Below are 23,241 nucleotides of genomic sequence, written 5' to 3'. Positions count from 1 at the left end.
TTCTGTAATTTCCTTATGCAAGTTTCGAATACAAGTAAAATGGTGTACACAAAAACGGTGTACATTGAGAACATTTCACCTGCTATATACTGTATTTCAAGTAGACTGGCCATTTTGGTTGGATAAAATCCACCTAACATCTGATCAGTGATCCTAACTGCCTGTCATTGGAGAACAAAGAACACCCAGGGTATGAATTAAAACTTTCCACAGAACTAATAACAGCCTGGAGAGACAAAATAGCAGTGGCCTTGTAAAACAATGCTCTCTGTTTAGTGATAATTGTCTGTGAAGCTGTATAATCAGTCTTCTGCCATCACATGAATGGGTGTTGTCATGGTAATCCACAGAGGAGGCCTATGGAGACAAAGAGGGTATTTGGTGTCTCCAACAGGTGTTCATGTCATGTTAAGGGAGTGAGAGATCCATACCTTCCCAGACCGCAGACCCCATCCCCCTTCCTATGAGGTGACATAAGATGGCGAACGCAAAGCCAAAGATAACAATGCATATCACAGGTGATGGAAACTCATAATATATTCTCTATATTAATTATTCAGAAACCAAGTTAATTTGAAATCTTAATTTAAGTGACAAGAGGGTGAACATTCCCTGGCTGTAGCCCTTGTAGAACAAAAACAGCATCCGTTCTAATGTTTTTTCTGTTCTGATACATCATGTCAGATTGACATACTGTACTTCCGTTATTGTCTGAACAATCCTTTACGATGTGCGGATGACGAAGCTTAGTGTGAGCTCCTCCGTCTCTGTCAGTGTTAATGAGAGGAGGGCCGTAGAGGCTTGCTTAAGGAACAGGTGACACTCTCAGGCCTGCTGCAGTGTCCTGCTGTGACCTCGGGACAAAATGCACTCATTGTGTGAAAACAATGGGACACGGCTACACGATGCCTAATCTAATCAGACCTCGAAGGACCACCAGCACGTTGAAGACAGCCAGATAGATACATTGCATTTTCAGATGTTACTTCCGTAAGAAGAAAAAAAACTCTTTGCTTTCTGTTCAATAATGCATGCCATGCCTTTTACTGCTGAGGGAGAGTTGAGGGCTGTTTGGCACATGGTTCACATACATACAGACACATACACACACATGCATAGACACACAAGCACTGGCAAATGCACAACCGTGTGACTTTGCGTCCTCTGTGTGACAGCCGAGCCACCGGTGTAATCCTCAGGCTTTTCAGATTACTCCAGTTGGGGTCACATTCTACACCATCCCACAGTGGGTCAGCTTTCCGTGCAGTCAGTGCCAGCATGCTGCATACACAGTCTACAAATGAGCCTTTCAGCAGAGACCACAAGCCTGTTTCTGCTCAAATGCTGTCATTTATAAAACCCCATTTACCTGTCTGTCTGTCCCTGTTTACCTGAACACATGTTAAAATGCAAAATTAAAAAACGATTTAGAACCTGTGCGTGTGAGAGAGAAAGAGAGAGCACAATTTTACACGAGTGCATCACTAAACTAGAACCATCTGTGTGTGTGTGTGTGTGTGTGTGTGTGTGTGCGTGTGTGTGTGTGTGTGTGTGTGTGCGTGTGTGTGTGTGTGTGTGTGTGTGTGTGTGTGTGTGTGTGTGTGTGTGTGTGTGTGTGTGTGTGTGTCAGGCCTTGCCAGGCAGCTGAAATAGACTCCATGGGAGGGTGTTCTCTCTCACAGGCGTCCGTTACAGGGCTGGCCACACATCTGCAGCGGGCCGGCCATCTGCACCCATTGTCTCAGCGGCACAACACACAACACACACAGCCCCACATGCATGGCTGCACCTTTAGAGGCAGACTCTCCACCCTATACGCTCTCCTCCCCTTTCTGTAGGGTGGAGAGAGGAAGGGTGGGGGGTTTGACTTCTTAATCAGTCAAAGACATAATGGTCAGGGTCAGGCCAACTAGGAGTGAATTCAATTTCAAGGTTAGTTCTGCTATGGTGCTGTTCACCTATAGAACAGTAGTTCTCAACCTTTTCTGGATCAGGGCCCTCTTGAAAATCTCAAAAGAGTTTGCGGCCCACTCATCTGAACACTTGACATCGGCTGCCATGTTAGGTGTTCATGCAATATCCTCCCTGGCCCACAGGTTGAGAATCACTGACCTATAGAGGTTAGCTTTTGATGGTGGAATGATGTGTGGTACTTTCACAGCATCACACACACACACACACACACACACACACACACACACACACTCACACACACACACGTTCCCTAACCTGATGCGTTGGGCCTGAAAACACGGCAGCTCATTGATGTCAACACTAATCCAAGCACAATTTGCTGTCGTGGAAATCTGTGCTGTCTCTATGTAGATTTGGCATATTCTTGCAGTGGTAGCTACAGTACACTGAGGGTGGGACAAGAGACTACGACTACGAAATATAGCTTACACTTGTGCAGAGAACAATGGATTTATTGTGGGCAAATAATCTCAAATTGTTTCTCTGGTCATTTGGATTAATTACATTATACCTATGGGGAAATCTTTTACATTCATGACTTCTGGGGGTGTAATCAATCACCTCAAAGTCCCACATGGCATTCTCCTTAGACACATTACTTGATTGAATCCTGACAATGCACTTTGTCAGGGACTGACAACGAGAGTGCACATACATAGACACACAATGCATTTACTCTATAGTTGAGAGGAAACCTGGCGTTTGTCCTTGACATGGAGGTTGCACTATTGATAATTCCTGATGAATGTCTTGTGTTTTCATGCAGCCCACAAATGTCAAGACACACAGTAGCATGTTTAAATGTGAGTCTGTCTCACTAGAAATACTGTGAAACATTTGATTTTTTGCGAATATAAATGTAGGGAAATCGGAGGAGGAAGTTCAAGAAAGAAGTTGGGGGGTGGGGGGGGGGGGGGGGGTACCAGGGGGTCACCAGCTAAATTAGTTCATATAGCATCACAATCATTTTAACCACTTTAACCATATTTTATACTTTGGCTATTCAAAAATAGCAGATAAGATACACAAGCTTGGTGCCACGATATGAGCTTGTAGATCTGCTATTTTTTGAAAAAATAGCAGTGAAAATGTGTGCAAATCTTTGAATGTATAAAAAAAAAATTAAAGCTATTTTTTTAACTCAAATCTTTGCTTCTGGAGGTCCCTTGGAACAAAACATTTCCAGATTGGGGGGTCCACACTCCACAGCCAAATAAATATCAATGGGGGTCCTTGACATGAAAAAGTTTGATAACCACTGGTGTAACCTGCCCTATATTGCACACAGTTCTGTCATTTTATGACTCTCCTCCTGCAATAGGCTATCGATAATGAGGATTTATTATGGCAGAGTTGACAATGAATGCAATGTGCATGCGTTAGTGGGAGGGATTATCCACCAAGTAGGGCAAGAGGCTGAAGCAAGGACTGCAATTCCATCCAGGATCCAGCCTCGTTCATTTCACTCATCCTCATCCGCTCACTGCGAGGAGATCCCTTTCAGTGTCGCTTATTTATTTGTCAATCATAGGGGTCTAACAATCTTTGGTCAAAAAATGGTGAAATACATGCGACAGCACCACCGAGAGCTGCAATCCGGAGAGGTCCTCTCGGAATCGGACGCGTCTATCGTGGATCCACAGGATTTTAATAATGACATGTCTGATGAATATTCCTTCAATGAATGTTCCGCAATGGACCAGATCGGCACTTTTATGAGAAACGTGCAAGTGTTGCTCGATGCGGCGAGTTACATTGAGAATGTGGAAAAGAACAACGGAAGTAAGTGAACCAGTTGGGAATAATGAACACGTAATGCCTGCAGAGCAGACATTCAGACAACAATGGAAGTGAAGGCGACCACAGACGCGCATAGGAGAGATGAATTGGCCTGCTGTATATTGCATCTGTTGGGGGAAATATTAATATAACACATCCAACCTCGTTTTAAGCCTTACAAAAAAAAAAGAACATTTGAGTGAAAGAAAGGCATACGATGCCTACAACTTGTGTTGCATATATGCTGCAATTTTATGGAGACACATCATTTGTCTTTTAAAGGCATTGGCCATTGTGTCTAACAACACAATAATAAGATAATCTACTGTCTTTTAAATGAACACGTATAGCCTATGAGAGGGCTGATATAAGTTTGCCCATTCTATGACTAAAGGCCTGCTAAATCCCACATTGCACGGGATAATGCGTGTCTAAATGTAGGCTATTTTCGAGGCTCAAAGTTTCTCTTTTAACTGTAATTTCGTGCTGTAGTTTTACTCTTCTATCAAGTAAAAGGTGTGCAGTTCCTAACTGGTGATGTGTGTTGGAAGAATATTGCATTGCGTATCGCTGCTACATAAATGGAAAGTTTAACATGTAGAATTTTCTTCCCCAATTGAAAAATATGTCAATTCAAAGCCCAGCTATCATTTTCAGAGGCAGCCTGCTAGTGTTGCCAGATTGTGCGAGATAAACAAGCAAACCAGGTCGAGGGGAAAAAAAGCCCACAACAGGCAACTTAGGCCACATGAGCATTTTAAACCTATATGCATCGGCTATTTGAAAATAGCCGATCTACAAGCTCACAGAGCTCACAGAGCTTGTAGATCTGCTATTTTCAAAAACTCTTGCAATAACATGTGGAATATTTTTTGACACAAATTCCCCCCTTTGGCACAAAACATTTTCATGAAAATATTTGAGATCCACTGGTTTAAGCATATGGAAGCATATATATATATATATATATATATATATATATATATATATATATATATATATATATATATATATATATATATAAGCAAGTACACTTTAGAAACAAGCCCAAAAGAACGCAACTTACCAATATTTTACAAGCAACTTTACAGAAAAATAAGCCCAAAGTCGCTTATAATAAGCAGACATGGCAACACTGGCAGCCTGCGCTTCCTTGTATCTGTACATGGTTTCCACATGGAACACATTGGAGCGTTTTGATTGGACCGGAATCATTGCTCCAGCTGTAGAGTCACTGCAAACTGTCCAATCACACGTGGGTTCATGTCTCACGTCGCATGTTACTGGGTCGGACTCATGGGGTCGGACAGTGGCATTATGGGATTTGTAGTTAGCCTATAATCCAACCGAATTCTTAAACCCCATTATGGGTAACCGGAGTCCCTCAGGGCTGAATACTAACCGGAGTCCCTCAGGGCTGAATACTAGTGTAGTTTATGTTTTCTGTTATCGTGGGGGAAGCTTTTGCTGAAAATAAACCGACAAGCTTGTCGATCTGCTATTTTCAGCGAAAGCTTTCCCCACAATACGGATGCTGGGGTTCAAGTGGTTCATTTGACTTGATTTATTTATTTTATCAAATGGCCTAATTTGTTGTCATATTTATCAATTGGGCATAAACTGACATTGATTATTTGAAAGATGGCTCAAGTAATGAGATGCTGATATAATAGGCTACATCCTGGAATATCTGATAATTATGTACATTTTTTAGAAGTGATCTGCATTAAAAGCTGTAGACAGCCCAGGTTTTAAATTATGATGTGAGTGTGAACCTGGGTCAAAATGTATTCCAAATATCTCATGGGAAACAAATATATGATGGTTAACCCTAACAGTTATTTATATTATATAATTTCTCAAACTGAGCTATGTAATTAATCTTTCCGTTTCTTTTTTTTCGTCAACAGAATGTGAACATGGGTATGCTTCAACCTACCCGGCAAGTGAGATCACACATCAGAAACAACGAAAATTCAAGAACAAGAAATTGGATAATATTCACAATAGGTAGGTCATACAAATATCTGAGTGTTATCTTCATATATTAACTTTCTATAACGAATATAAGGATACTGCCCTTGCATCATTTGCAGTTTGTTTTGTGTATCACATTACAAAATCAGTCAAGGATTGATAGATTGATAGATAATTATCATTGATCAATCAATGATAATGATGATGATTATTTCTATTACATGGTCATGCTATTATTGAACCAAGTGTGGTATGTTTTATTTTGTGCTACTGTGAATAGAATAAATAATTGTATTTTATATCTATATTTTTTCAGGTCAGCACACAATGAACTTGAAAAGAATAGGTGAGTTGAAGAGAGAGAGAGTTGTTCAACTTTATTTTTTTAGGAAAAAACGAGCAGTATTAAAAAAACAAGAATAAAAGGTTAAATGAGATACAAGAATAAAAGGTTCATTGAGGACATGCTGAGACGTTCTGTCTTGTACTGCTCAAACGCCTTCAGATCAATAACTCTGTCAGACTTCAATCAATCTTTTCAATGTGTAATGCTGAATATACCAGGTTTATAAATGACTGTAATCTAATAATAGGGGTGAACAGAAGTTGCACAGAAAGGGGGAAATCCTTAAAACTGGTTTAGCAGTGCAGTTCCCAGGGTCTTAGCTGCCAGCTGTCTCAAAATAGAGAATCAAGTTTATAATCCAAAAACAATCCCTGTTATGTGTTCCTTTTGCATGTCCTGTTGCTATATGTGTCCTTTTCACATAGTTTTGTATTTACCTCTCACGGAGTCAACGTCCTAATAGGTCGTTGTGCCGCTGAGGAAGACCTATTAGGTTGAAACGCGTCCGTTGTCTCTGTCCGTGAGAGGTAAATAAAAAACTGTGAAAAGGACATTCATTGTGTGCTGGCTATTTCCTCACTTTCATGACGTTGTTTAGCCGTGCACCTTAAGACTTTTATTTTATCTGGAGTGTCTTCAAAGCCTTCTGCTTTGCAGTCGTTTCTCTCTGGTTCCATATGTGAAATATGTTGACCATACCATTTTGAAGTTTAATGAACAACAGCACCGTAAGGCATTTCAATATCATCACATGGACTTCAAACAAGGGCTTTATTATCCACCTACTGCACAGGATAGAGGTGTCCGTTTTGCAAGGCAAATGAGAGGGAGGTGTAATTCAGCCTCTGTAGCAGCACTGTTCCTGGAGGACATTATGTATGACATTTATGCAGTCAGCAAACGGGAACCTTCTGTTTCCAGACACCAGCGCTCCTTCCTGGGAGCTTCTCAACTACACATCTAAAAGCAGCTTGTTTATATTGCTGCAGGGCCAAGCTGGGCATTTTCTCTGAAAAAAGACGTCAGGGCACATTTCTCCTAAGAATAACTGGTCACTTAATCTCCAAAGAGCCGACATTGTGTGTGGAAGAGTTGAGGTGTGGGCTATCAGAGATGAAAGCTTGAAATCCTGAGCCCAGGGAAATGAAAGAATACTTCATGCTCAAAAATGTTTTCATATTACAAAATGGCAGCCAGTGTAGAGAGAGGTGATGACGTCACAACTTGACCTACATTTTATTCCATTATTTGAAAGGAAAGAGGTTTTCTTTTCAATGCCATTACAAGCGTTCTTTCAGACCACAGACACAGAGACCTTGGTGGATCAAATTGGGACAGTCTGGCTGATCTCAGCAGCTTTGAAAACTGTGGCCAGACAGATCCATAAGTAATTGCTGGAGGAGCATTGGTCAGCTCATGTAGCTAACACACAGAATGGACAGAAAGATACATAACTAAAGCTAGCATGCATTAATCTTATACTTAAAAAAAAACTAAAAGGAGATAAATAAAATATTGACCACAATGGACAAAACAACAAAAAAAGGAGATGAATTTAGTCATTTCAAAAACTCAACTCAGTCATTTAGTCTACAGTCATTGCATACAGTGGGAGGCATCTTGCAAATAAGTGATTGTTTCTTTCCTCCCATAGAAGAGCACATCTCCGCCTGTGTTTGGAGAGGTTGAAGTCCCTCATACCTCTGGGAGCTGACTGCAATCGACACACTACACTGGGACTGCTCAAGAAGGCCAAAGGGCAGATCAAGGTGGGGTAGTCAAAATCAGTCGCAGGGTCAGGGGCGCAGGAGTGTCATAGGAGCAAATGGAAGCCTGTATAAATTAGATTCTGAGCACATTACCACAACTTGATCCAGGAACGAGAAGACTTACTGCAAATCACTCATCTTTCTTCTCCTGATTGCTCACTTGTTACTAAAGAGCCAAGTTGCACTAAAAACACCTTTCTTGAGTTAGTAAATGATGTATGATGCTAGCAATTCATTCTTGTCCCTGTCTCGAGTCCCCCAGTTTATTAGCGCTCTCTTTTAGAATTCTGTGACGCTGCACTGTACTCCATGTCTGTGGAGTACCATCTTGGTAGACACACACTTGATAGACGCACGCACGCACTTGATAGACTCTAACTATCAATAATTTAGCTGGGGATCCCCTCTACTATGTTCAGAGAAGATATTTATTGAAGCGGGGGGAACAGGAGCCAAGTTTAGACACCTGGGGGACTCAGATCAACTAAGTATATAGTGTTTAAGTGGTTACGTCATATTCCTTGGTAGAAAAGTGAGGCCTGTTTATTCAAAGCGTATGAAAAAGGTAGTGCACGCACATCCGTGGCCCAGGTGCTAGACAAACAAAGTATCATGAAAAAAAGAATAGAGTCTGCACACTGGTAAAGTTGCAAAAAGCTCCACTTGGTAATTTATTGCTCGTCAACGTTTCGGCCTGTTCAGACCTTCATCAGGACATTTGCAACTTTACCAGTGTGCAGACTCCATTCTTTTTTTCCCTGTTTATTCAAAGCAACATGACATGCTCTTGATTCTATTTCTCCTCCCTCAGAGGGCCGATGTTGCATAATGGCATTCAGAACAGACCTGTTACCAACTGAGGTGTCACAGTCAACTTAAAGTCAAGCTCTTAACAATCACAGACACATCACAGTGTCATAAGATGCCCATTTTTCCTGTCATACAAACCTAGGAAAGGAGCATAGAAGCGTCAACAAGTAAAGGCTGGCAGCTGCTCGCTAAAAGCTCTATAATATAATCCATGTAAAAGTGTAAATAAATAAAAACAAATTAAATGCTTTCACAAAACCAGGGGCTATTACATTGCTATTAAACTACTTAAACCTAAACTAGAATATTTAAGTGATTGGACAGTGCAGAATTTTGGGAAGCTGACATTACAGCACATCTTAGTGTAACAGCTAATAGACATTTCCATAGTACATGAAAATAAAGTAGTTTCCACAGTGTAACTTCAGTTCTTCAACGACTAAGGATATTAGTCTTGTAATTTGAGTGGCCATATCCACAGTTGCCCTTGTTTTGCCACCAACAGTAAATCCTACTCCACAATTGGCCAGCATTCATGGAATTACTTTGCTACTACAGCTATGTGGATGCGTTTATATTTATAGCACAGTCAAATGCAGATGGATTCCTATTTAATTATTGAAGCTTAAAGTGCACCTGTTTAAAGTAACTTCTTTTGGGGGTAGGGGGTGGGCACACCATACACAAAATGGCTTTCCAGGAACAATGGCCTACATAAGACTTTCAATACATGGAGGGTCACACTAATTAAAATTCCAAATTCCAATTCTCAAATTGACAAGACGACAAGCGTTGCGGCTATCCAGCCTTCATCAGACACTGATGAAGTTTTAAGAATTGACTTAAAAGAAGACACTATTTCCATTTTCTATGCAATGAGACAATAACTTTAAAAATCTCTCTCTGTTGTCAGAAACTTGAAGAGATGGACCGGAGGGGTCAGCACCAGCTGGAGATCCTGGAGAGGGAGCAGAGGCACCTGCAGAGGCAGCTATCCAACCTGCAGACCCCTGGAGAGAGGATCCGCACGGACAGTCTGGGCTCCCGTGTGGATTCGGATCGCTCAGAGTCTGACAGAGGTAGGGGAAACTCATATAATCAAAGAGCAAGCTTAGAGAAACCTAGTTTCAAATGTTGGTGGCAAGAATTGTGTCTGTGTCTTTCTTAAAGGATCTACACCATGAATTAAAAAAAATAATTTGATATTTAATATCATATGGTGTATGTCCCTCAAACCTTTTTCAAAAGGTTTGAGCCTAAATCATCACTCAGATATACTCATCCCAAGTCAATTGTCTCTGGCTTATACAGCACTTTCAGCTGCAATACCAAAACGTCCTCTTGGGCAGGGGGGGGCTACTGAGCAATTCTGTCTGGCCAGCATCAATGCAATGGCAATGCAAGTGACATCACTGGCATTGCCATTCTGAAATGGCCTGTTCAGACACGCCCATTCTGAAAATCTCTGAAATGAGAATGAATGACTGAATGTTAAACAAAAATATTTTTTGGGGTACAAGAGACACTGGGGAGCCCAAAAAATACTAAAAACCCCCCAAAAAATGAAATTCATGGTAGACCCTTTAATGCCTCCAGTGTGTACAAATTTAAAGGGCAACTTCACCAATATTTAGCGCGAATCCTCGCATTCAGTTGTGAGGAGAAGGGGAAAATCTGTATCCAACGAGTCCTGTATGTCGAGAGCTCACTCTTGGCATCGGAAAATGCCTACATGAAACTTGTTGAAACACGTTGTTTGATGTGGCCTGGCATTTAAGTATAATTTAGAATTGAGCTATGAAAGTATGGCTTTATGATAACAATATGTGGTTACGTTACAACAGTATAGATTATGTAGGATACTTTATTGGGATTATAACGAATATATATTTTGTGTTGTACTTTGTGTGTTGAACAGAAGAAGAGATCGAAGTGGATGTGGAAAGCACTGAGTTCTCCCATGGAGAATTGGACAATGTTAGCACCAGTGGTGGTAGCGACCTGGATGACCACAGCAGTCGGCAGAGCTCGGCCAGTGATGAGGGCTACTCCACCTGCAGTCTAAAACTGGCCTTCTCTGCTTAAAACACCAGCCTATCCTCTCAACTTCAGCTGCGGTCGTTACATGGCTTTACACCTTTAAAGAACCAGCCTACAGCTCCATTTGTCCTCGCAGTTTAAGCTAATCTGCTCATGTCCTCAATGATGAACCAGCCTGAATCCCATCTCTGTCGGAAGTGTGGAACTTCTGCTCTTCACCCAAGAACCAGCCTTAATCTCAACTCAGTCCAAACATTTTAAATGGTCTTCTACCAAGAACCTGTCGTGATTTAAATGGACATTTTCCACTAAATACCGAGGCCCAAGTTTAACCTGCTCTTGCAGTATAGAAATATTCAAATTTCCACGTTAAATTATAACCTTGTTTCCCCCAGAACCAGCTTGAATCAACAGTGCCTGCTGCCAGTTCTCTATTCTAAACCTCTAGGAGACCTGTGGTCACACCAGTGTCCAACACAGAATGGGCAACTGTACCTGCATCCCAAGTTAATCTTCTGAAACCAGCGGTGGGGGGGACCCTTCTTAAAACCAGCTAGATGTTCTCCAGTGAAAAGGTTGCTCCATTTGCCTTGTAAAAACTACCCCTTTTCTTTGAAAACCCCAAGAGAGATTCAATCGGAAACGGCACTTCTTGTCAGTCAACAAGCTAGTGGCAAGGGCTACTTTGTCTGCATTCCAAGATGATATATTGCACATTTAGACGTCTGCTTTAAGACCCCCACAGCCATCCCAGAGCCATGTGGCATCCCTCTTCCATGACTGGAATACAGTCTTATCCAAACAGGCGGTTCAGTCCGCTAACTTGATTCTAATTTATTTTTCATATGATTAGCATATGTGTAGTATTTATTTTTGTTATATTTAATTGTACTGTTGTTAAGTCGTGGTCATGCTTAAGTGAGAGAGAGAGAGAGAAAAAAAAAGACTGAAAACTGCTATTGAATTTTATTTTCTTATTTTGTTAGCAATAATTTTGTTACCAGCATTCCTGGACAAAATATTCCCCCTTTTGAGGTTTATGCTGTGCTACAAGATAGGCTTGATATATTACTTTTGTTTAAATAGTCACTCACACCCCATTTAAAGTGTAAGCAAATACAATGAAACAACTTTAATACAATTTAAATCATTTTAAAAGTAATAAGCTGTCCAAGCACAAGGCGTAAGCAATAACAGTTTTGTCAACTCCTCAGTGTTGGTTGGTTTTGCTGCAAAAATTGTGTCCGTCCAACACTAAGGTGAAATTGCTAGTTTTCTATATATCAACAATTATTAGTAATCAGCAGTACAGAAAATGATTGTAATGGTAGAAACAAAGCTATGGTGCATGTGTATTGAATGTAGCCTTCCTAATTATGTTGTAATGTGCTTTGGATTGACAATATGTCTTTAAAATATGTCTGTAGCATGAACAACATGGACACAGTTTAAAGAATAGTAATTTTGGTTTAGAGTCCACCATTTAGTCTTTTTCTATTGTTGAAAAGCATTCTACGGTAAAGAATAATAATACTTTTTAATCATTTTGAGACTACCCACTATTAAATATCAATTTGACTGCACTGCAAAAAAAAACGCTCTACACAAAGAAACCAAATACGACAGCCGATTTATCTAAATTGTTTTCTGGTACCAGTTCTAAATACATCATTAACCACCAAATGTGTCTTAACATGGCCAAATTGACTATTGCACAAAGTTCCTAGTCTTTTCTTCAACATCTGTTTGTGAAACTCTAAAAATGCACTATGACAAAGACTTGTCAAGGAAGTATGTCTAAGCACAGTCCAGAATTATAAAGCTGCATTGTGCGATACACGGCCCGTACCGCTAAACAAGCCAGTATGTTTCAAAACAAGGCAGCTCTCCCCCTCCCCCCTTTGCACCTCCCCCGGCTCCCCTTCCTCATGTAACTTTGTTTTGATAAGTGCTCTGTAAACAAAGTTTATTCATATATTATCCCAACTCTCCAAAAACAGACTACAAACAGTTAAAGTGAGACAAATCCACTTCCAGCAGGCTATTACCGAATCGTTGTAATGGCCACTCAGCCCCAAGTACAGCAAGAAGTCATACTGTGCTGGAAAAACAGAATTTGACCCATTAAAGCCGGGAAAGCATCTGTGTCAATTTAAGATTGTATCTATATATCGTCTCTGTCGGGTGGAAACCTCATATGTCCAAAACTGTTGCTTTTCAGGATTCAAATTCAAAAGCATCAAAAGTAGCAGATCTACACGCTCAAAACGCGCCGCTTCGTGCCGCGTTTCGAGCTTGTGGATCTGCTATTTTTGATGCTTTTGTGTGACGCTACAGTATGATCAAGTAAGGCATTCATTTACGAAAAAACACAAAAAGTTTGAACATGGAGATAAGAGTTTATTTCCCGACAGCAACGATATTATAGCAACATAGGTTTTTCTGAAAACTGGTCTTAATGGGTTAAAGATTGACGGAGGTGCAAGGTGTTTCTACAAATCTCAAAAGGAGCTCGGGAAGGGGAGCCCAAAATCTTAGGAAGAGCATAGTCAGGCCGGAATTGACAACATGCTTTAACCAGCGTATGCACATATCGGTCGGTGGTGCTTTGACTCAATGTGAAACCTTCATACTGCGCATTGTTCTCGGGCCTTGTGACCATTGAAAATATCGTACAATGCAGCTTCAATTAGCAATCAAGGTTGACTTTTGCAAAACATGCTGCTGGTTCCCTGCTAATACTTTGATTCCTGATTATTGTGTCCCTGGGATCTTAAAATAAAGCTCTGCCATACTGACTGTTGTTATCATCTCTGCCAGGGGAGATAATTTTCTCTCCCTGGTCCATGTGTGTCTGTCTGTCCACAGCTAATCTTGCAAATGCCAAGATTTCTTGCACACTGCCCAGCAATGGAATCCATTCTCAACTATTTTTCAAATCGATCAGCGGACAACTATGTTGTTTTTTTGTGAATTAATAACCTCAGGCCTACCGTGCCTGCAGGCTATATGGGATACACATCCGCAAAGCTATGGAGCGGAACTAGCCAGTTGGCTGCAAGCTGCCTGTCCGGCTTATGAGAGCTACACTATGCCAGTTCACTCCTGTCCCTACGGCTGTAGCCGTGCAACTGTTGCATCGTAGTTGATATTCTATGCACGATAGATAGATAGATAGATAGATAGATTTATAGATAGATATATAGATAATTTAACTAATTGATTTAATCTATAATTAAAAGATTATTGATTTTAATAAAGCAATTTTCAAAAGTAGTGAAAATATCAGATCTACAAGCTCACATCATTACACATGAGCTTGTACATTGGCAATTTTTGTGTAAGTATATAATGAGGTAGTTATCAAATAATAAATGTATTGTAGTAGTCAAAGTAGTGTAACTAGTAGGCTATATCATTGCTGTCAGGCAGAAATCTCTAGCCTATATTTAAACATGTTATGTATTTTTTCCTCGTAATTAATACCCTGCTTGGTCATACTACAGTGTCACAGAAAAGTACAAAAAAAGAAGCAAAAATAGCCGATCTACAAGCTCACAGCGTGTTGTGATGCGACGCGTTGTGAGCTTGTAGAGCTGCTATAATAAATAATAATACAAATACAAATATTAAAAGTGAAAGTAGTTAAGTGTGTCAGTGGGTTTCATAAATATTCAACCAATGAAAAGTATTAACCACTTTAACCCCAGCATCCATAGTCTGGGGGGAACATTGGCCAAAAAATAGCTACAAGCTCTGCTTTGTGAGCTTACAGTAGATAAGCTATTTTTGGCAATGAAATTTGGTGTAGACAGAAAAAACTATAAAGAAAAAGTACAGAAATAACTCGGGTCCAGTTTACAAAGTCTAGAGGGCTCAAGTGGCTAACAAGAGCTTGTGACTAAATAATAACTATGTAAGTAAGAGATATGAGGTTTCCACCTCACACAGTGATGACTGTGGTTGTCAAAGTGGTGTAACCACCATTCAAGGAGCCATTTTGTATATTGTGCAAGAAGGCCACGTGACAGCAAATGATATCAACAGAGAAGGACCCCTAATGAGAAGCACTGCTGCGTGCTGCTAGTGTTAGTATCTCTCTTTAAAATGTTCATAATTTGTCAGGCTGTATTAGAGCTTATAAGTGGTATGCGCCCTTAACCTCTAGGCCATTGGCGCCTCTCACTCTACTATTTGGTTTTTACACTCTGCAACTAAATCCTATGAGCTTAAGTGTTTAGTTATCATATTCATAACACCTTTCATGATGTGTCTGTAGCATAAGAGATATGTCTTTCATTTGTAAACCGAAGGTTTGTGGTTCAAGACCACCATTTGGCAAATTTTCACTCTCCATCTAAATTCTAAATTCTAAAAGGTTAAGTATTTCGTTCTCACTAGTGCCTTTCGTCTATCTATCTATCTATCTATCTATCTATCTATCTATCTATCTATCTATCTATCTATCTATCTATCTATCTATCTATCTATCTATCTATCTATCTATCTATCTATCTATCTATCTATCTATCTCTCTATCTATATTTACATTAAACCAGGTCGAGAGTTCAAATCCTCAGCCTTGCATGTTTTGTCTAAATTCTAATACTTTACTGAAGAGCATGTGATGAAGGACTTCATTATATTTGGGTATTATGTTTATTGAGTCATTGTTCATTTGAGTTCATTCAATCAGCTAAGGACTGCCAGCTGATTAGGGCCAGGTGTTTGGTGCCCAGATGTCCCTAGTGCCCACCTATCCTGTTACCACTGTAAGTAGTACCCGATGACAACGGGTACTGCACTATTTAGACTACAGGTACATGTCTCTCACAATATTCCCAAATATGGAGATGTCTGATATCATAGCTCTGACATCATAGATGTCTGACATCATAGACTGGCCTCCAAGTACTCTGATAATGGACTGAACTAACTACAGCTACAACAACGATGATGGCGTCAAGCAAGTTGGAGAGGCTCCTGGCCTGGTTTTTACGTCGGTTGGCAGCTGCCCTATTGGCCATCTTCCACCTCCTCTCACCATGTCGAGCGGCTCCGGCGGCCAGGCTACCCCCCATCACCAACCCTCTGCTAAAGACCCCAGCTGTCCGCCTGGCTAGGATGATTCGTCGGAGAGAGGTGAGCAGTGTGGAGGTGGTGCGCGCTTACATCGACCGCATTCAAGTAATTAACCCACTTATCAACGCCATGGTCAAGGATCGGTTCTGCCAGGCGTTGCAGGAAGCAGCGCAGGCAGACAGGTTGATAGAGGAGGAAACAGGAGGAGGCGAGGATGTGCTGGGGGACGGGTTGCCATTTCTGGGCGTCCCCTTCACAGTCAAAGAGGCCTTCTGTCTGCAGGGCATGCCTAACTCCACAGGGCTGGTGTCGAGGAGCCAGGTAGTGTCAGGGTCTGACGCTCCCACTGTGGCCCTGATGAAGAGAGCTGGGGCCATACCCCTGGGGGTTACCAACTGCAGTGAACTGTGCATGTGGCTGGAATCTCACAACCATCTGTACGGGATCACCAAGAACCCCTACTGCCTGGACAGAATACCAGGGGGAAGCTCAGGAGGGGAGGGCAGTATTTTGGGCGGTGCAGGCTCATTGATTGGCGTGGGTGCAGATGTGGGGGGCAGTATCCGTTTGCCAGCCTTCTTCAATGGCATCTTCGGACACAAACCCACCTCGGGTATAGTGTCCAATGATGGGCAGCACCCTCCACCATCAGGCCTCCTCCAGTCAGACTTCCTGTGTACAGGCCCCATGTGTCGCTATGCCCAGGACCTACTGCCCATGCTAGAAGTAATGGCTGGACCCAATGCAGACAGGTTGTGTCTGAATTCGGAGGTGGACGTGAAAAAAATTCGTTTTTTCTCTGTTCCTCATGATGGCGGTTCCCCTCTGGTGTCTCCTGTGGACAAACAGCTGATACAGGCTCAGAGCAGGGTGGTAGAGTGTCTTGAGTCTAAGCTAGGGGTCAGAGTTGAGAATCTGATGATCCCTCAGCTCAAGTATTCTTTCCAGATCTGGGCAGCCATGATGTCAGCACCTGGCAAGGACGGTAAGAGGCCCACACCCTTTGCTGAGCTTATGTCAGACCAGGGCAAGAAGGTTTGGCCATTATGGGAGGCGGTCAAGTGGACCCTGGGCCTTTCGCCTCACACCATGGCCGCCATAGTCTTGGCCACATTTGAGATGTTCCAGCGATCTGAGCCCACTCCGTTCCTGCTACAGCAGAAAGATGCTCTGCAACGCTACCTGGATGATCTGTTGGGTGATGATGGTGTTTTATTCTACCCTCCACACCCACACCTGGCACCCAGACATCACACACCACTGTTCACGCCGTTCAACTTCTCATACACGAGTATTTTCAACATCTTAGGTCTTCCGGTGACTCAGGTTCCGTTAGGGCTGAGTGTGGAGGGTCTACCCCTGGGTATGCAGGTGGTAGCCGGGAAGAACCAGGACAGACTTGGCCTCGCGGTAGCAGTGTACCTGGAGAAGGCCTTCGGAGGATGGAGAGAGCTCGACCAGATCAACGCATAGAATTACACACGCACAAAAGCACACACACAAGCCGTCTATAAGGGAATTAATGGCAGCTGAATAGGGCGATAAGTCAAGGGGCATTTGCAGTGAAGAGGTTACCGATGTTTGTCAGACGGTTCAAGTTACTGGAGTTCGCTGACCTCGGGTTAACCACTGAACGGGTGGTGAAGGAGGCACAACAACGCCTCGAATTTCTTACGTGACTGAGTAAGTTCGGTATTGGCCCCAAGGTCCTGAGGGCCTTCTACAGAGGAACCACCGAACTACTAAAAGGAAGAAGGGTCAAAGGCAGTCTGTGTGTTGAACAAAGCCATAGAGTAGACTCTGGCAAAGGTAACGTTACAACTTTTGCATGCACACAGCTGTTAACAATAGCTGTTTATAACCTTGCACACTGCCCTTTTAGACCTGAGGTCGATTCTAAAAATGCCTTCTAAATCCTAACAGTTTTCTGAAAAACTTCACATCTTTTTAAACAAAATAACAAATACATTAAAAAAAAATATTATACTAATAATAATGTTGCTATTTTATAGCAACATCTAAAATGTGACACAGATGCTGTCCTGGATTGAAAGGTATAGAGACATATAGGTTACAACAAGTCTAAGCACCTTAAAGTAATACTAGGTAACGTTTTCAACAAAACTAAAGTTAAATTGTATATCTTTTGTCAGTGGCAAAAGTTTCACAACACCCACTCCATGAATTTCACCCCCGGAAGCCTTTTATTTATATATTTTCTATTGAACGGTGAAGGGGGGGACTTTCCCGGGAAAATGACGTTCCTGGCCAACGTCATGACGTCGTGGCCGACGTCCCCAGGAACTACCGCAACGGTTTCCTGTTTGGCCAGGAACTACCGCGGTAATAGCAAAAACGAACCTCACGCTGATGTTAAGAGAATGTAGGATTAGAAGATCGAAAAAGAACAGAAAAAGAAAGCACAGCTCATGGTAACTAATGCGTCACTGGCTAAGAGAAACGATCCGTAGATAGTATAAAACAATTAAAAGATCGCTTTTTGAAACGCTTCCGGCTTCCGGTGAAAACGAATGGAATTCTGGGTAATCGAGGATTACGGAAATTGTATGCAGTGACGGTAGTGACCAGCAGAGGTTGCTAAAAATCGTTATTTGGGATTCTGCATTGTACAACTTTAAGCACAAGGACAACAGTCAAATTGTTTTATTATTACTTTTTTTGTTTACTGTCCTTGTTGTATATGTTTACTATTATTGTTGCTACAATGTTGTGAGGAACCACGAACCACGACATATGTATTTACTCGTATGTACCAGTACACAAGACATAACATGAATTTAGCTCATTAAATACCGTAATCATCTCTAGGGGTTTGAATCAGGGAATTGAGCTGCCCTGAGGGACATTATAGCACAACGATAATATATGATAAGACAACAAAGACGACTTAAAGGTCATTGAAATTCATTTTCAACTTCACCCAGCTGACACTGCTCAGATGGCCATTATGAGCAGGGGGTGAATCAGGGGTTAGTTTAGTCCCTTCTGCTGTGCAAGAGAAATGTTGAGCTGCATATTTAACCCCTTATATAGCCTCTAGTCTTAGTGAAACTGACCTTTTTGATTGATTGAATACGTTTATTAGTCAGAAATGTAAAACAGCATGTGGTACAGTCAGACAGTAAGGCTAGAAGGATAACACAAACAAATCCTGGGGACTTGAGTTACAACTGTACTAGACAGGAGGGGGGGATAAAAATATTATACAGTAAAAGAAAAACATGTCAAGGAGAGAAAATGTTTTTAAAAATAATATCTACTACACATGAGTGGTGTAAAGTAACTACATTTACTTAAGTACTGTATTTAAGTAAAGTTTTGAGGTATTTGTACTTTATTTGAGTATTTCCAATTTCCAATACTTTTACTTCTACTCCACTACATCTCAGAGGCAAATATTATACTTTTACTCCACTACAATTATTTGAAAACTTTAGTTACTAGTTACTTTTCAGATATAAATTATGATGTTATGAAAGACATATTAACCACTTCTGCTATTTTCAAAAAAAATTGTACTTTTACTTTTGGTACTTTAAGTACATTTGGATGCCAATACTTTTGTACTTTTACTCAAGTACATTTTTCATTCTGGACTTTTACTTGTAACAAAGTATTTCTATATTGCAGTATTGGTACTTTTACTTAAGTAGAGTACTTTTTCCACCACTGCACATGATGGCATAGACCCAATAGCACCCAGCTGGACCAGCAGGTACAGTATGATGACAGCACGACACGTTGTTGTCAACTTGTAGAGCTATTTTTGGCAAAGAGGTTTGGTGTAGAGAGACGTCTTGATATTAGACTGTTTAGACTGAGGAAAGGTTCTTGGTTTACCTACGATCCTAGATTACTATTTCTATGCATTTTGATGTATTACCTCATGTTTACGTTGCTTACTGTGAGTCGCTCTGGATTAAGAGCGTCTGCTAAATGCCTAAACTGTGAATTGTAGAGAAATAGGAGCAGAATCACGTACAGAGCCAAAGGTCAAGTTTTCCTTAAAGTATTAAGGAGACTCTTATTTTTTTCCTACCGGTCATTTCCAACCGGTCATTTGCTGCCGGTCATCAAATTATTGGCTTAGGAATGCGACAAAAACAAAAAACATATCCATGAATTCAAGTCTCCATGGAGTGACCAATCTTATAAAAAAATGATTTTTTTGGGGGGGTGAACTATCCCTTTAACATGAATCATATTGATAGAAAACATGATACTGTCATACTGACTGAACTCAAGGGAGGCAAACAGACCCTCAAAGCTCCTGCACTGTGCAGTTAGGGGGAATAAAATGGACCATTGCAACGTCAATGGTCCTTCTAATTCAAATTTGATCCCACAGGGCACATTCAGTTTTACCCAGCTGATTGCTACCCACAGAGGAGCTCAGTGTCTTTCTCATGGACACATTCACATTGCCAAGCTCAGGATTTTAACCCAGGACTTTCTGTTTCCTAGGCAGGCTCTCTACCCATTCAACTATGGCCACTCCTTTGAACAACACAGTGGTTTTCAAACTCCTTCATATCAAGGACTCCCAAATTGATATGTATCCCCAAAAGAAAGATCTGAATAGTACTTCAATAGTATTCAATAGTATGCCATATGTAGAGAGAATCTTAACACAATTAACGATTGTACTTGGATGGATTCATCACAATAAAGCCAGAGGTTGTTTTCATTGTGCTCCATAAACTTTCAAACATCTAGAGATTCTAGACAAGCAACAGCACAAAATACAAAAACAGAACTCTGTATTTAGTTTGTATTGTTGTTTGTTGTCACTTAAAGCTGAACAAAAACTGATCTGGAGGAGCAGGCAGCATGGTAGCTCGGCTCACTGTGTTGAACATTGTCTACATGATCCAAAAGTCGTGGGTTCAAATCTTCCTGCTCCTTTACTCTGAAGCATGTTTTGAAGACTTAACATCCAGGAACTACACTTAAAAACTCTATATGAAACATGTGTAAATGCGTGGAGGTGCCGTAGCTCTGCAGGGGGTTGTTGGCTGGACTGGTGAGCCGTGGTCATGGGTTCGACTCCGGCTCGGGGTGCTGCATTTTCTCGGCCGTTACAATACGTTCCCTCACTTCAATAAATCAAAGATATGATTGCTATCAACTAACTAATAATTATGTCAACAAGGCAGGGATGTTAGCTGGTATTATCATTGAGGGTTCAAGGCCTGAAGTCAAGAGCTCTTCCGACAGAGCTAACCAAGCACACTGACCTTCGTACATTGACATTACATGAACGTGATGGGTCATTCTACCAAATTAATTAAAGGCATTTGGCTCATGCACTTTACAAGTGGGCTTATTGTCAGCAACAGCCAAGAACACAGGAGTCTATCCCTATTACAGCACTAGACCCCATCTCAAGCATACATGTCCACAGTAAGGTGGAATTTTTCAATTGTGAATCAAGTTTATAGGTTAAAGTATGAAGGAACAGCGAGGTGCCAAAGTTTTCGGATGTACGTTTTAAAAGTTAAATATCTCAAAAACTACAAAACATTTCAAAGTAAAAAGTTCAAGCATTTGTGTCCACAGTATGATGAATTATGAAAAGTGTGAATGGAGTTTCTAGGTGAAAGTGTTTTTTTGAGGTGCCAAAATCTGCCATCGACCTCCATTATAAATTTCTGAACTTTTAAAGGAGTATATTTCTAAAACTATAAAACATTTCAAATATTCATGTTCAGGCAAACATGTTCACAGTAAGATGAACATTTTAACGTTTAAATGGGGTTTCAATAATTTGTAGTTTTTGAAATATTTAACTAATAAATACTCCTTTACAAGTTCAGAAAATGGAGGTGATGGCAGAGTTTGGCACCTCAAAAAAACACTTTCACCTAGAAAGACACTTTTTATAATTCATCTTACTGTGGACACAAATACTTGAACTTTTTACTTTGAAATGTTTGTAGTTTTTGAGATATTTAACTTTTAAAACGTACATCTGAAAACTTTGGCACCTCGCTGTTCCTTCATACTTTAACCTATACACTTGATTCACAATTGAAAAATTCCACCTTACTGTGGACATGCATGCTTAAGATTTTTACTTTGAAATAATGTGTAGTTTTTGAAATATTTAACTTTAAGCGCACAATGCATTGTCAATGGCATTGGCCATTTCAACGCGAAAAAAGTTATTAGACCCGTCGGAGTCAGATTGCTCAGATGCTGAGGTTCTTGAGCTGAGATTCGAACCAAGCACACTGACCTTTGTATATCTTTGATTTATTGAAGTGAGGGAATGTATTCTACTATTTCTTGATACATTTTCAGTAATCCCATTAGCTCTTTTTGCGATGAGGTCTGACTTTTTAATGGTTACAGGGGGACGTCGTGTTTTGCAATGCAGCTGATTGAGGTCCTGACCAGGGCGTTGTATGGACATCGTATGGACGTCCATTGTAATCTCAAGAACAGATTAAAAAACAACAGAAGGCGCCGTTTCCCCTTCTTTTTTTTCATGAGTTCTCAGATTGCCGTATTTGTGCAATGTTGAATTATGGATTTTTTATTGAAAATTCAAGTGTTTATATGGCTTTTCCCAACCTGTAGCCTAAGTAACACATGAAGACTTCTGTCTGCTGTAGGCCTATCTGTGATGCCAAAAATAAGGTAATACAATCCAGCCCTGAAAAAATGCAATCAACGCCAACACAACAGTTATACAACAAATTATAAAGAACACTTACTACACATTATTATGTAATCATACACCACTGTGATTAAATAGGACAGCCATAGGTGAATGGGTAGAGTGACTGTCTGGTGAGCAGAAGATCACAAGTTCACGACCTGACTGCGGCAGTGTTTCTAAGTGTCTCTGTCTCTGAGTCAGTCACAACTGCTCCTCTGTGGGCAGACATCAGCTGGGTAAAGCTGAAAGCTCCATTTCCCCTACAATATCAATTGGGTGTTATTGTTCTATTAGGGTGCGTTCGGAAATTGCGCACCGGAGCGTACTCGCCTATTAGTTTGTATTGGCCAGTGCGCTCATTGCTGTATTTCCGAACGCACTAAGTGTAGGGTAAAAGTATCACATTCTTAGTTAATTATTAGGCCTACATTCTCAATTCCATCTTCCATGCTAGCATGGCATGTGAGTCAGGAGTACAAACCATGGCTCAAATGATGAATCAAGGGTTTATAAACAGAAAGTTTAAGGACCAAAACTCCAGAAGGAAAGAAATCACTCTCCGTCTAAATTCTCAAAGGTGGGTGAAGTATTACATTCTCAGTTAATCATTACATTCTCAATTGCATGTTGAATGCTAGCATGGCACATGAGTCAGGAGTACAAACCATGGCTCAAATGATAAATCAGGGGTTCATAATCTGAATATTCTGGGTTCAAAAATCCCGAAGAACATTTTTCACTTTCCATCTAAATTGTGAAAAATGAGTTAAGTATTACAT

At 40.9% G+C, this 23,241-nt stretch overlaps 2 protein-coding genes across 3 annotated transcripts; both read left to right on the top strand.

Annotated features, from left to right (window-relative positions):
- Positions 1–3,447: 3,447 nt before the first annotated feature.
- On the top strand, positions 3,448–13,493 carry LOC308099892 (max-interacting protein 1-like). Of its 2 annotated transcripts, none has more exons than XM_080448743.1 (6): positions 3,448–3,756; positions 5,664–5,763; positions 6,047–6,076; positions 7,731–7,845; positions 9,569–9,734; positions 10,577–13,493. In XM_080448743.1, exons 1-6 carry the CDS (start codon positions 3,531–3,533, stop codon positions 10,738–10,740), a joined length of 801 nt encoding a protein of 266 aa, XP_080304869.1. In that variant the 5' UTR covers positions 3,448–3,530; the 3' UTR covers positions 10,741–13,493. The 2 variants fall into 2 exon arrangements, with proteins under 2 accessions (XP_080304869.1, XP_080304868.1); XM_080448742.1 differs by having other exon boundaries at positions 10,574–13,493.
- A 2,158-nt stretch (positions 13,494–15,651) lies between these two features.
- On the top strand, positions 15,652–17,250 carry LOC308100600 (fatty-acid amide hydrolase 2-A-like; the record flags this gene model as incomplete). Its single annotated transcript, XM_080449668.1, has 1 exon — positions 15,652–17,250. One exon carries the CDS (start codon positions 15,652–15,654, stop codon positions 17,248–17,250), a length of 1,599 nt encoding a protein of 532 aa, XP_080305794.1.
- Positions 17,251–23,241: the final 5,991 nt, after the last annotated feature.

This window comes from Gymnoscopelus braueri (assembly GCF_963280865.1).
Source record: "Gymnoscopelus braueri genome assembly, chromosome: 14".
Taxonomy (NCBI): domain Eukaryota; kingdom Metazoa; phylum Chordata; class Actinopteri; order Myctophiformes; family Myctophidae; genus Gymnoscopelus; species Gymnoscopelus braueri.
Note: the sequence above shows the minus strand (reverse complement) of the source record. Positions and strands in the feature narration are given on the sequence as shown.

Coding starts and splice junctions, on each gene's coding strand:
- LOC308099892 (XM_080448742.1), top strand. CDS start 3,531: ATGGTGAAATACATGCGACAGCACCACCGAGAGCTGCAATCCGGAGAG. Junction 3,757..5,663: donor TGTGGAAAAGAACAACGGAA/GTAAGTGAACCA, acceptor TTTCGTCAACAG/AATGTGAACATGGGTATGCT. Junction 9,735..10,573: donor TCGCTCAGAGTCTGACAGAG/GTAGGGGAAACT, acceptor TGTGTTGAACAG/AAGAAGAGATCGAAGTGGAT.